Source organism: Canis lupus, chromosome 26 (genome assembly GCF_011100685.1).
Source record: "Canis lupus familiaris isolate Mischka breed German Shepherd chromosome 26, alternate assembly UU_Cfam_GSD_1.0, whole genome shotgun sequence".
In the NCBI taxonomy this organism is placed as follows: Eukaryota; Metazoa; Chordata; class Mammalia; order Carnivora; family Canidae; genus Canis; species Canis lupus.
In genome coordinates this window covers 35,954,588-35,969,072 of record NC_049247.1, presented here as the reverse complement: position 1 = coordinate 35,969,072, position 14,485 = coordinate 35,954,588, and the positions used below count along the sequence as shown (strand labels likewise).

Genomic DNA, 14,485 nt, shown 5'->3' with positions numbered 1-14,485 from the left:
CCCAATCCTTAGAGAACACCTGCATTTTAAAGGACACAATAATAGGAATTGAAAGACATGCAGGAAAATGACATTTCTGTCGGTCTGGAGTCTGAAAAGCCTCCTGCATCCTGCTTTCCACTGCCCTGGGCCAGTATTTAGGGTTGGAAATGTCAGACCCTTTAGGGAGGATGCTAAGGGGGCAGCTTCACAGTCTAACTACATCCCGCAGACCTCTCTCGGAGTCAGGACATCAGACAAGATTCTCCCTATTTTTGTCAAAAGTTTCTGGGTTCTGGGCTCTCTTCTCAGATTGATTTTTAATGTCCTGCTCCTGTAAAACCCATCTTCTGGGCTGGGTTGGAAAGCTACCACGGAGCCTGATTTATCTGGGCTGGCCATCTCCACTGACCAAATAAACATAACCATTGTCAAATCTCGCCTTCTCTTTGTACCCAGGAGTGCAGAAAAGCCTAATCCAGCCTCTGGGGAGTCCTACCCTGGGCCTGGTCTTTTTTTAAAAGCCCTTTTAAGGTCATGAAGAGCATTAAGACCAAAATCTTTCAAAGGCCAATGGGAAAGTCATATAACTTTTTTTTTTTTTTAACTAAACTCAGGAATGAGGAATCCCTACTATAAATTTAAGATCGGCACCAACAAACATTGACAGCAGCCACCATAAGGAATGACATTTATGTAATGTTTTCCTAGTAAAGGACAATTAAATGGCAACAGATCTGCTTCCTTTGATTTAACAAAGAGAAAGAATGAAAAAGAGGGGGGAGAGGAGGGAAGGAGGGAGAGGACCAGTAAGCAGCAATCGCAGAAGAATCTCAAATGACAACGATGGAAAAATTGTGAATAGCACGGTGTTTTGGAGCATATTTGACATCTTCCTCGCGGATGAGGAGGGGGACGTATCCTCTGCCCCGTGCACAGTAGGGAAAATGTGAGGAGCGCACGCACTCTCATGCCATTGATGAGCTAGGAGGGTTCATTCCACTTCGGTGCACATGTTCCACCTATTTTAAAACCTAATATAAAAATATTAAACCTATTATATTAATTATGAATATTTAAACAGGTGAAATAGGAGTCATGGGGCCCTATGGAACTAAATAAACTGCTTTTAGTCAACGAGATACCGAGGCCAGGACTTCCCCAACCTCTGCCACCTAGCTCAGAGAGTCACCAGAACCTTCTCTTTCCTGAGGCTTGTCATCGTCACCCTTTCTGGGCCTTTTTGTGTCTTCCCCACGATCTCATATGTGCCAAAATCTGACCCGTTTTGGACAAAACTTTTACCCCGATTCCCATATAAGTATATTTGCTTCTCCAACTACTCCTAGGTAGAAAGCTTTCTCAGGACAAGGAACCTGCCTTTGATATTTGGGGGGTGGGGTGGGGGTTATTCTCAAAGGTACTAGGGTAGCATTTTGCATATCAGGGGTATTCGCTGACTTTTAATTGGCCAGGTGATGGAACTATGACCCTCCGTCTACCTCCTTATCCGTCCTGCTCTTTTGTTGCCAGTGAGCAAACTCATTCTGGAAAGGCTCTTCAAATGGAAATTCCAAAAAAAAAAAAAAAAAAAAAAAAAGGAAATTCCACTGGGAGGGCGGGGGGGGGGGGGGAGTACAATTTCCCATTTGAAACTAAGAGTTGGGGGTTGCTCTTCTGTATAACCTAGGAGCTTGCCAGCCCTCCCCCGACTCAGTTGAAGACAGATACCTTGAGCACTCATCTCTGATCCCACAGCACCAACTACCCTGCTCAGCACATGGTAGAAACACAAGTATTGACCAATTCATTATTAGCTTTCAGATCACGACGTCAGGAGCAGCGTGGAAAAGTAGTAAAGGAGATAGAACCCGGTCTGCTCTGAAACCTCTAGTCTTGCCTTAGCTCCCCTAACTCAGCAGGCTCTGTCCAAGCTCAATGACCATGAAGCCATAACAGACGTACAAATCCAGGGCTTGAATTTATGCAACATGCCTTTTCCTTAAAGGTTTTCGTTTGCTGATGAAACTTTCTCCCCCCCCCACCCCCGACAATAGTTTGACTTGTGAATCCAAACTCCTAATGAGTTAAATTTGTTATTTGTTATGATAACATTACCATCTCTTTCCAAAAGAGGAAAGGAGGCTGGCCATAAGTGTGGCACAGCCTAGTTTTAGAAATATTTCAATAGGATAATAGGACAAAGAAGAAACATCTTCACCCTTCCCAAGGTAAGGGGATTGGTTCTCTGCATTTCAGCATCATAACAACTTAAGACAACTGCAGATTTTCTGACACAGAAGGTGCTCAGCACGTCGAATACTGACTTTACTATCATATTCTGCAAGTGATAGTGTGACACCTGAAATCCCCTATAGCGTTACCCTGTTATCCTACAATACCTCTCCAAATATCCCAACTTCAGGTCAACTGAGGTAGGGCCATACCTGCCCCAGGGAGACCTGGCTTGTTGCTTGTTCTCAATAAAATGTACCTCGACTTGTTTCTTGGGCTCATTTAAAAGAGGAAAAAAAAAAAAAAAAACCTATATCAACAGCTTCTCCTTTGTTTCAAATCTCCATTTGTGCCAAACATTTCTAACGTTGTAGCCAAGTCTAGATCATTGTACATGTTTGTCATAAAACCTAAAAAAAAACACACACACACACACACAACAATGTGGGATTTAATCCATATTAAAATTTCAAGAAGGAATCATCAATAAAGCAGAGGAAATTTCACAGGACAGATGGCATTTGGGGTGGGTGGGATACTGGTGCTATTAGAGGCATTATTAAAGAATTGTTTGGAAGATTCTTAAAAAATATTTATTTATCCATGAGAGAGAGAGAGAGAGAGAGAGGCAGAGACAGGCAGAGGGAGAAGCAGGCTCCATGCAGGGAGCCTGATATGGGGCTCCATCTGGGGACCCCAGGATCATGCCCTGGGCCAAAGGCAGATGCTCAACCGCCGAGCCCCCCCAGACGACCCTGGAAGATCTTCTTAACACAACCTCTGAAACCCAAGGAACTGGAACACAGACCCTTATGAACTTTTATTTTATTTTATTTTTAAATATCCCTTTCCCCAGCTATTAACTTGGGGATCTCCCTACTTGCAGACCCTCACTGGCTGTCCTTGGTGGGGGGCCCTGGCCGGTGAACAGGTCTGTGTAGAGAGTATTAAGTCCCACCGAGGCTCTGGAGCAGGCAGATCGCTCCCTGCTAGTCTTTCTGATTCAGCAGTGACGGATCATTGAATCCTCTCTTCCTGCGCTGAAGTGCAGGGCAGCTGTGCATCTCCCGACACAACACCAACCTGTCCTGCAAATAAGGGCGGCCCTTCCTTATCTTGTGTTACTCCTATCACCACAGCAGTCTCCTCCATCCTGCATCCACCCCCTGCGCCCCCGGCCCCCCAAAGGGCAAGATCCCAGACGGGGCACAGGCTTCGGCCGTGCACGTGCAAGCAGGACAGCCTCGCTTGCACACCAGCGGGACTCTAGGACTTGCGTGCAGGGATCTAAGCTAAGCTAAGCCCAGCTGAGCTCCCCGGAGAGGGGCATGCCCCCCTCCACCCCACCCCCTGTGCCTCGGGGTGCAGACGCGGCCGCTCTGCGCTCTGCGGCCTGGAGCCCCGAGCAGGGAGCCGGGCGCTGCTGCGCCCCGGGGCGGCCGCCAGGGCACCCGGGGGCAGCGCGAGCAGGCCGGGCCCACGCCGGCGGGCCCCGGGGGGACTCGGGCCACTTTGATCTCGGCCCCGTCTGCCTCATCAAGTTCATCTCCAGGCCGCGGCCCCTCGGATTCAAAGAGCCGCATTAAATAGTCTGATTATCGGACCGGTCCCTTCCCTCTTCCCTCCGCCCCCTGATCTCATTTCCCAACGCCCGTCTCTCGCCTCCCTCTCTAACCTCCCCCATCCAAAGAGCATTAGTTCTTCTTCCTCCTTGCCCTCGTTTGATGTGCAAATTTCCTTCTCTTTGCACATTTTTCCTGCGGTGGCGGCGGGACGGGGGTGGTGGTGGTGGTGGTGGTATGGGTGTAGACGAAGGAAGGGGAAGGATGGGGAGGGGGAGAAGCTGACCGTGAACCGAGGACCTCACCCTACCTCTGCAAACCGTGGCCCCCGCGAGGTTAATCAGCAACTCGCACGGGCCGCCTGGCCCGCTGGCGGAGACCCCGAGTCACCCATGGGTGCGGGTGGAGATGGGTGGGTAGGGGGGTGGGTGTTTAACGCTGAAGGCGAGATGCCATTCACGGGGCTCGCTAAGCGAGCATGCACAGGCGTCGGGGAGACCCGAGAAGAGTCTCCCAAGTGCAGGGTGCTGCGGTTCCTGCAACCCGGAGGGCGCGCGGGTGCAGGCCCCCTCCGCCCCCCGCGCTGCGCTGAGCTGCGCTGAGCTGCGCTGCGCTGCGCTGGGCCGGGCGCCCCCTCTCGTGCGCGCACACGCACACACACACACACGCACACACACATGCACACACACCCTCCAGCCCCTCCCAGCGCTTTGAAATCCCATCCCCGCTTTGTTGTCTCCCGGAGGGGCCGGGATGCTCGCGCCCGCGGTATAAAGGCGGCGGCGGCGGCGGCGGCGGCGCAGAGCTGCGGCCGCACCGGGGACTCTGGCTCCGCGGGAGGCGCTCGGAGCCCGGGGCGCAGCCGAGCCGGCGCGGCTTCCAGCGGCCACCCTCGCCCCCTCGCACCCGGGCGCCCCTGCGCCCCCCGCGCGCCCGCGCCCCCGCCCCCCGCGACCGCGTCCGCCAGCGCGATGCCGGCCCCGGGCGCCCCGGGAGCCGCCCGCCTCCTGCTGGCCCTGCTGGCGGCCGCCCTGTGCGGGCCCCCGCGGCCCGGGGCGAGCGCCGCCTCCAACTCGGTCCTGCACTCCAACGCCATCAAGAACCTGCCCCCGGCGCTGGGCGGCGCTGCCGGGCACCCGGGCTGGGCGGTGAGCGCCGCCCCGGGCCTCGCGTACGAGGGCGGGAACAAGTACCAGACCCTTGACAGCTACCAGGTGAGCGGGGCGCGGGCAGGGGCACCCCGAGGGCGCGCAGCCCGGGGCTCGTGCGGGGAGCGGCTTTGGAGAGGTGCGCGCGGGCCCGGGCGGCTCGGGAGGCTCGGGGGGCTCGGGGAGGGGGTCCCGGGGCCTCACCGCCCGCTCCCCGCAGCCCTACCCGTGCGCCGAGGACGAGGAGTGCAGCCCCGAGGAGTACTGCGCCAGCCCGGGCCGCGCGGGGGGCGCGGGGGGCACGGGGGCGCCCGTCTGCCTCGCCTGCAGGAAGCGCCGAAAACGCTGCATGCGGCACGCGATGTGCTGCCCCGGGAATTACTGCAAAAACGGTGAGTGTCCCGTCGCTCCGTGCCTGACCCGCAGCGCAGCGTCCCTCCCGCCCCCCACCCCTCCCTCCATCCCTCCCTCCCGGGCGCCCGCGGATGGGTGCGGGCGCTGGGCGCACTCCCGGCTCTGCTAACACCCAGGGTGCCCCCCCGCCCCTGCAAGGTTCCCCGGAAAGGGCTTCATCCGGGAGGTCGCTGCCCCCCCACCCCACCCTCCGGGGGCTCCCTCCAGGTGCTCCCCGCCGCGGCTCCCCTGAGCCAACCCCTCCGCGAGCATGCGCATCTAGGGAGCACCTGGACGGCAGCTGAGGACCAAGCTGGGGAGCAAGGTGCAAGTATGCAGCGAGCCCAGCCCTGCCCGGCCCTCTCTGGCTTCCGCCCAGGGTCTCCCAGCGCTCCCTGTTCACCCTGGTGGTAGCCACAAGATGGTGACTTACCTGAGCCCCCCACCCTCGGGGTGGGAGGAGTGGGGGGGCATCTTGATACCCACGCATCCTGCCCTCTGCATCCATCCCCCTGCCCCCTCCACCTCCCGCTCCCTTAAAATAAAGCACTCCTCCCTCCCCCCCAACCACAGATCCCCGAAAATGTAAGGTCTCCAAGAGGTAGGCTCAGACAGCCCGAGAAGTCTCCAGAAATAAACTGGAGGGTGGCGACCCTCTTTAGGACCCAGGAATACTGGGGGACGAACCAACTCCATCTCTGTAATATAGAAATTATACAGTGAAGGAACTGGTGGGCGAGTCTGGAACCTTCCAGGCAGCTGGGGCTGCCTTTGCTCAGGCCGGCAATAGACCCATAGAGCACCGAGGGCAGCGGAGTTATTTTTAAGAACGATTTTTTAAGTGACTAATTTTATTTCTTACCCCAAGGGTGGCATTAAAATGGGCAGAAAGCTCCCTGCCACCGCCACAGTTGGTAGGAAAGTTCTTTAAATGGCTCTGCTGGGGCTGTGGCCAGGACTGCCTGCTCGGGGGGCCGCACTGATGCTGCTTCTGTCCACCTGGGGGGCTTTGCATGAGCAGCAGGGAGGAAGTTGGGCTCGGGTTGAAAATCAGGTCACCTCCAGGAGGCATGTCGGTGGGTGGGTGCAGGCCCTCCGGGCGGCCACTGGCAAGGCCGTTGGTGGCTGACCCCGGGCCGCAGCGCGTGACTGCGCCCTCCCGCCTCCTCAGGAATATGCATGCCTTCGGACCACGGTCACTTCCATCGAGGAGAGATCGAGGAGACCATTCTGGAGAGCGGTGGCAACGACCACAGCACCCTGGATGGGTACCCCAGAAGAACCACCCTGTCTTCGAAACTGTATCATACCAAAGGTAAAGGGCCTTCCCGCTGCCATAGTCCTTTGAAATAAAATTTGACATTCAATACCACGAAATGTTACAAGCATAGATAAATTTTGGCATTTGGCAGTGGGATCTTAGGGGTGCGTGCATGTCTGTGCGTGTGTGCCTGTGTGTGTGTGTGTACGGGTTCTATGGGGACAGAAAGGTGACGCGCTCCTTGCCAGCCCGTCATCAGGGCCTTGGGGCTTCTGCCAAGGACATCCTGCAGCCCGAGCAGTAGTAACCGTGGGCTTTTCCGCGTGTCTGTCTCCTCCCTTCCAGGACAAGAAGGCTCGGTCTGTCTCCGATCATCAGACTGCGCCACGGGGTTGTGTTGCGCGCGACACTTCTGGTCCAAGATCTGTAAACCTGTCCTCAAAGAGGGCCAGGTGTGCACCAAGCACAGGAGGAAAGGCTCCCACGGGCTGGAGATATTCCAGCGCTGTTACTGCGGCGAGGGCCTGTCTTGCCGGCTGCAGAAGGATCACCATCAAGCCAGTAACTCTTCTAGGCTCCACACCTGTCAGAGACATTAAGCCAGTCGTCCAAACACAGTGGACTCCTTTGCTAGAATATGTGCTATGAAAACTTTGTGTGATTTTTGTCCGCTCAATCCTAGAGGATGTACAAATTCTGTGGTTATGATTACGCATTCCAATAATACCTTCTGAAAATCTGGAGTGTAAGAGCTTTGTTTCTTTATGAAACTCCCCTGTCATTGATTGCAGTAAATTACTGTGTTGTAAATTCTCGGTGTGGCACTTACCTGTAAATGCAACAAAACTTAATTATTTTTCTAAAGGTGCTGCATTGTCTCTTGTGTCTCTTGTTATGTAAATTTTTGTACACATTGATTATTATTCTTGACTAATATTCTATATTGAATTGAAATAAATAATTTCAGCTTCTACTTCCTAAACGCATAACCCTTTCCCTTTTAATTCTAGACTCTAGAAGGCCAGGAGCTTTTGGAATGACAAATGATAGGTGTCCGAGTTTAATCACGGAAATGCTAGCTTATTTTCTGAAATGTACTATCTCGGTGCTTAGATTATATTTATCTCTAGGCTGTGATAGTCCTTGAAATAAAATTTAACATTTAATACCACGAAATGTTACAAGTACAGATAAATTTTGGCATTGGGATCTTAGGGGTGTGTGTGTGTGTGTGTGTGTGTACGTGTACGTGTTCTATGGGGACGGAAAGGTGACGTGTTTCAAGATGGTCGGAGGAAGATCCTGACTAAATGAAGGCAGTATCGATCAATTCTAGAGTACTTTTTTTTTTTTTTTTTAATTCTAGAGTACTTTTAAAGAAATGTGTTCTCCACTGACAAACTCAATCACGGTGCGATCATGAGATTGAATCTCACATTACTGCTTTTCAAAAATGGTTTCCAATAAATTAATATCTACTCAAATGGTAGATTTTTTTTTTTAATTGTGACATTCCTTTATTGAGCAATAAAGGAAATTTCCCACAAAATACCAAAGTACTGGATGGGTTGGCAGGAAGGGTGTGTGTGTGTGTGTGTGTGTAAATACAATTGACAAATACATGCAGATTTTGTACCAAATTACTAAATTTGAAGCATCTCCACTACTCCATGCCAGGAAGACGTGTTCTAATTGCTTTGACTTTTAAATAAATAAGAACTGCAAATCCTCTTCTCTTGCGCTTATTTCCTTCCTTTACTGGGGGAGGTGACTATTTCCATTTTTATTTTCCTGAAACCTGTTGATTAGGAAGAGGCTAGAGATGGGAGTGTTTAAAAAAAAATACCCGCAGAGATGAAATCTAAACGGACTCTGCATTTTTACCTGCCGGCTTTGGCACTGGAACATCGGATACCAGGGGAAGGGGAGGCCACGGTCTCAACCCACACCTGCTCTAATATTCCGGAAGTCTGTGTCAATACCACAAAATGCTGGGTTTAAGGCACTCCGAAGGACGAGGACTGATCAATTGGCCGAATCGTCTTCCTTAAATAACACAGGTGTCCTAGAAGCTTGGCTTTGACCCAGAAGTGGTTCAGTTTCCAGGGGCTGAGGCCCGGCGACAGGAGGTTCCCTTCACAGACGAAGGGACTGGCAGGAGATCGGTTATGTTCCTTTTGGCCGCGAGTTTCAGCCTCACCCTGGAGAACTTTTCTTTTCCTACGTGTGCCTGTTTGCCCAAGTGCCAGGAAGGCCAATTCTAAGGACTGCCGTCTCCAATAGAGGAGGGGAAACAGGAAATCCTTTCTTGGAAAAGAGAGCAGGGCCTCTGCTCTAAGAGGGCAAAAGAGCAATCGTTTAAAGGGCCTTGGTTAGGAGATCCCTTCCCGTCTACAGGAGCCACGGGGGCCAGAGACCCTCAGCGAGGTCGACCTTTGCTGCTCCCCTATAGGCGTGGGAGAAGGAGAAACCCACCAAGCAGGGACACCTCCTCTCCCTATACCAGGGAGAAGTTAGGAAGCGATCTCCACCAAAAAGTCCTGCACATTTACAAAGGTGTAGAGAAGATCCAGAAAATTAGATACTCCCGAGGCTCCTAACAGAGGCTGGCAGCCGGGAGGCAGATACAGTACAAATTCAAAAGGGGATCATTTAAGGAAGCTTGAAACTTGCAGACAGTGTGGTGCTTAACTGTGTCAATTATTTTACTTTCAAGCAATTTACTCGAATGGCAAATATCTGAACTTGGGGATGGGGTCACAGGCTATTTTTTTCAAATGGGAGCATCCTCTACACGCGTCCTTGTGCCTCACAGATCGTTCTATGTATACGTGGAGAGGGGCTCGTTCCCTTAACGGTCGCATGAAGCGTGGGGCACGTTGGGATGGCTCCACCATAAGGTGGATCATCATTTGAGACAGTTTCATGGTTTCCCGTGTTTTTGCTCTAGCAGATATTATGCCGCAAGCATGGGATTTTGTGTTCTTGTGCTGGGAGGGTTGTAGGATGTAATAAGGACTGAATTTTGAAGCGAAATCTAAACTAAAGCCTGCTTCCTGTAGCTACTCCTAAGGGCAAAAATGTCAGGATGCCTGCTTATCACGGATCTAGCCATGATTCCATTCTTGCTACGTCGTATCAAAGGAGGAAGAGGGAAATACAGGCTTATCCTAACGATTTGACAGTAATCGCTGGCATTCAGTCGAAGGTAGACTTGCTCTAATTCCCTTGATTTTAAAATAACTACTAAATAGAACCCAAAGCAAGTCTTTTCCTTATCCTTTTTTCCCCCTTGTTTTACTCTAGGAGTTTAATTTTCACATTTTGTTTAACCTGAACTCTATTGATAGGAGACTGGGGGTGTATTGTTTAAAAGAGAAACCACAAATATGCAGCCTAACTGGGATTATTCATAATTCAGCAGATCAAACCCCTTTATGGAATTTTTTTCCCACGGTAAATCAAAGTGCACTAATTAAATCGCAGGATTAGCGATAAATTATGCAGTTACAAATTTCATTAGTTTCAGTATGTATTTATGTATTGAAGTAATCTCTACACCCAATGTGGGGCTTGAACTCACCACCCTGAGATCAAGAGTCATGTGCCAGCCAGATGCCCCAGGTTTCAGTATTTCTAATTGCATCATCAAATTAGCAGTCAGTGCCACTTGTGAAAATTTCAGGTGAAATCATGAACTTTTCCTTCATTTTTAAACTAAATATATTATCTAACTTTATCATGCCACCAACTTTCCATAATAAAGAGAAATGGACAATATTACCATTCAGCATATAAGATGTGTTCTGGATTATAATTTTCATAGCTTTGAAAATATTCATCTTAGTATCAAAATATGAAATTAATGCATTCTTTATCTCTGCACTGCAAAAGCAGAAAATAAAGCTATATAATTTGGGGATCTGATGTCTGTACAAATGTTTGTACATATGGGCCTTTACGTTTGTCCTAATGGCAATTACTTAGGGGTAGTCAATCCTATCAACAATCTGAGGTGGCAATACAGGTAATGCTGGAGAATTTTAACTCAATAAACACGCGTTGAGCCTGCTGCACTCGGTTGGCACTATGCTGGCATTTTAAGAGACGTACACCACATGCTCTCTAGTCTCCAGGAACTGACAGTTTAGCAAGGGAGATTGCAAACAATTATTAGGGCTGAAAAGGGATTCAGTACAGTGGTTAGAAACAGTCTCTGGAACCAGAGAGACCTGAATAGAACTCATGGCTCATTCGGTTTCCAGTTGCATGGTGTCGAACAAAGGAGCTCTATCGCCTCATTGATAATATGGAGGGAATTCCAACGTTAGAGTGTAGGTGTGAGGATAATGCATGCATTATAAGAATATGTAGCATTAGGTCTAGCTTATAGGAAGCACTCAATCTGAGGGCTTTACTATTAGAGAACAAAACCTACATATTTCATTATAGGGTACTGCATCATATATATTATATGTAGTAATACCTGAAATCTATGTACTGTATAGAGTCATACCTAAACATTTAAAAGTAATTAAGTTAGCCTGTAGGTGCTCATAAAAAGCTTTAGGAACACAGTGGTATTTCGACCATCTTCTCAAAGTTCTTTAACTTCAAGGAACTAAAACCAGAAAAAGTAAAAAGGAGACACAGGTTGGAATGAGATCACTCATGGGAAGGAAGGAAGGAAGGAAGGAAGGAAGGAAGGAAGGAGGCAAGGAGGCAGGTAAGAAAGAATCTATGGAAACCATTCTGCAGACTGGCTTCACTAGCTTCCTAAGGATTTCCGCTCTACTGTAATTTGCCCACGCCTATGGCTCATCACGGTGGCATGAATTCCATCCCCATTATAAATGGCCTTTCAGCTCAGGTCAGCTCAGCAAACGGCTTCATCTCTCAGAGGCTCAGACTCTGATTCCCACGCTGGGGTTCTGATGGGTTCAGCTTTGATCAGGGGTCCAGTTGGCTAGCTTGGCCACCCTGATCTTAAAACGTAACACCACCAACTATAGCCAGTCCACCCTTGATAGGAACACTGGGAGTTGTAGAAGGAGGAGTGTGTAGGAGCGGATATCACACACCATGTCTACCACATGCTAGTTTTGAAGGATGGGAAGGAGTTCATGAAGTAGAAAGTTACTGGAGACAGAAGCAGCAATGTGAGCCAAGTTGTGAAGCTATGAAGACAAAACGTGCACCGTGTAAAGGGGCAATAATTCACTATGGTTAGTGTTGGTATCTGTGAGGAAGATTTTTCTGATTTTTGTGTTTTGTTATCCAGGAAAAAAACCCAAAACTCTCCATTTTCAGTAATAGTCACCATATTAGGCGGTGATGAAAGTTGCAGACAATACATTTGAGACACAGTTTGCCTCAAAAGATTACTAGTCTGTCCTCAAAAAGACAGAAGTTTTTGTTTTGTTTTGTTTTGTCTTGTTTTGGCAAAAAAAAAAAAAAAAAACAAAGTTATAAAATAAGAAGAACATTACTTCATTCCCAGCAAGACTTGTCATATTAAGTGGCGTTGCAGCTCAAGAAATTGTAGGTTTCGTATAATTCTTTTTTGGCTAATGTAATTAATAAACAGCTTTCACAAGTCATGGATTTTTTTTTTTTTTGCCCAAAAGTTATAATTAAAGTAACTTGATACAGTCTAAAGCATTAGTAAATGTAACTTTACATTTGAAGGCCAGTGGCAAGCAACCACTGTGATTGTAAACTATTAATAATTCCGTAATTGGAAGTAAAATCAGCTGAAGACGTGAAGCATGAAACTGGTCATGATCACTCCACAATACATTGCACAATATTTCACACTAACTTTATCCTCATGAGCAGAAATTACTTTAAGAGTTCTATTATTGAAATATTTCATAATCTGTGACACTCTGAAGTTTAAATTAAACACAGACAGTGATAGTTTTGACTACACCAGATAAAAGGCTTTTACACAACAAAGGAAACCAACAAAACCAAAAGGCAACCTACTGAGTGGGAGAAGATATTTGCAAAGGACTTATCCAACAAAATATATTTCATATATTTTTTATTCTAACAAGTTGCATTAAAAATAACCTAATTAAAAATGGACAGAGGGCCTTAATAGATGTTTTTTTCCAAAGACGACACCCAGATGGCCAACAGGCACATGAAAAGCTATTCAATATCACTCATCATCAGGGGAATGCAAATGACACCATGACGAGCTGTCACCGCACACCTGTCAGAATGGCTAATATCAAAGACAATAAATAACTAGTGTTGGCGAGAACGTGGGAAAAAAAAGGAGCCCTCGTGCACTGTTGGCGGGAATGCAAACTGATGTGGCCACCGTGGAAAACAGGGTGGAGAGTCTTCTAAGAGTTCAAAATGGAAACACCATCTAATCCAGTAATTCAACTGGAATTGGTATTTACCCCAGAAAAACGAAAACACTAATTTGAAAAGATACACGCACCCCCGTGTGTACTGCAGATTTCCAATAGCCAAGATACGGACGCAAGTGGAGTGGCAATCAAGAGACAAATGGAGAAAGGTGTGGTGTATATGCACGAAGGAATATTACCGAACCATAAAACATAATGAATTCTTGCCATTTCCAGCAACGAGGATGAACCTTAAGAGCGTTATGCTAAGTGAAAGGAGTCAGAGACAAAATGCCATAGGATTTTGCTTACATGTGGAATCTAAAAAACAAAACAAATGAACAAACGAAAAACAGACTCCAATACAAAGAACAAATTAGTGGTTGCCAGAAGAGGGATGGGGTGAACCAGGGGACGGTAATGAAGAGGGACACTCGCAGCTACAAGTACGTCCCGGAGATGAAAAGCCTAGCACAGGGAATACAGTCGGTGAGATGGCAGTTATGATGGATGGGGACTACATTTGTCATGGCGAGCATTGAGTAATTAAGGATTAATAGAATAAACGTTGGACACCTAAAACTAATAACGATGGTGTGTCAACTATAATCCAAAAATAAATTTAAAAAATTAAATAGCATGGGTGAAGAAAAGGGGGCACGCTCACCCACCGCTAGTGGGAACTACAATTGGGATTACCTTCCTGAAAGGAAATTTGGCAGGTGTTTCAAAAACATGAAAACTCTATAAATAAATAAATAAATAAATAAATAAATATAAATATATATAAATATATACAAATATATATGAATTATATAAATTATATAAATATATAAATAAATATATAAATATATAAATGAAAACTCTGATGTATCAACTTATAGACATTTCCCCTAAGAACAGAATCACGGACGCATACAAAAATCTGTCTGCAGTGACATTACGTTGGCAAAACTTAGAATTAGAGGTCGCGTAAGAGAATGATTTAGGCGACTTATAATAATTAAAATATTCTCAGCCAGTAAAATTAACCATCTGGAGAAATATTCCTAATTTTCCCATATGAGGGCATTTTGGGGAAAAAAATAAAAAGCATATTACAGAGTACACAGTAGCATTTGAATTACTTGCGATAACACCGAAGAGCTACCTGTAGAGGACCAGCTCTGGGAGCTGGGATTATAAGGACAATTTAATTGCTTCTGTTCATTATTTCCTATTTTTCCAAAGAATTACTCAAGATATCACCATTAGTAGTAATTTTAGAGGTAGGGCCTACACATGGGCTTTCCTGGTGAATGTTTCTACACATGAAACAGGTTGACGTAGCTCATTCGGATTAAGAAAGTGACCCTCGGGGCAGAGTGACGTCTTCCTGTGTTTCCCAAGAACCTCAGAAAAGAAAAATACCCTCCCTCTGCTGACCAAATTCTTTTCCATTGAAGGAATACTGACGGGGAGAGCCTAATCTGGTAGGGAAGGCCCACAACGAGCATTTGTTGAAGGAAGGAACACGTGAAGGAAAGAGAGGAACACCTGTGC

At 47.8% G+C, this 14,485-nt stretch overlaps 1 protein-coding gene across 1 annotated transcript; it reads left to right on the top strand.

Annotated features, from left to right (window-relative positions):
• The first annotated feature begins 4,747 nt into the window (after positions 1-4,747).
• Positions 4,748-8,272, top strand: DKK1 (dickkopf WNT signaling pathway inhibitor 1). Its single transcript, XM_038574537.1, has 4 exons — positions 4,748-4,990; positions 5,145-5,316; positions 6,489-6,632; positions 6,924-8,272. The coding sequence occupies exons 1-4, from the start codon at positions 4,748-4,750 to the stop codon at positions 7,175-7,177; spliced, it is 813 nt and encodes a 270-aa protein (XP_038430465.1). The 3' UTR covers positions 7,178-8,272.
• Positions 8,273-14,485: the final 6,213 nt, after the last annotated feature.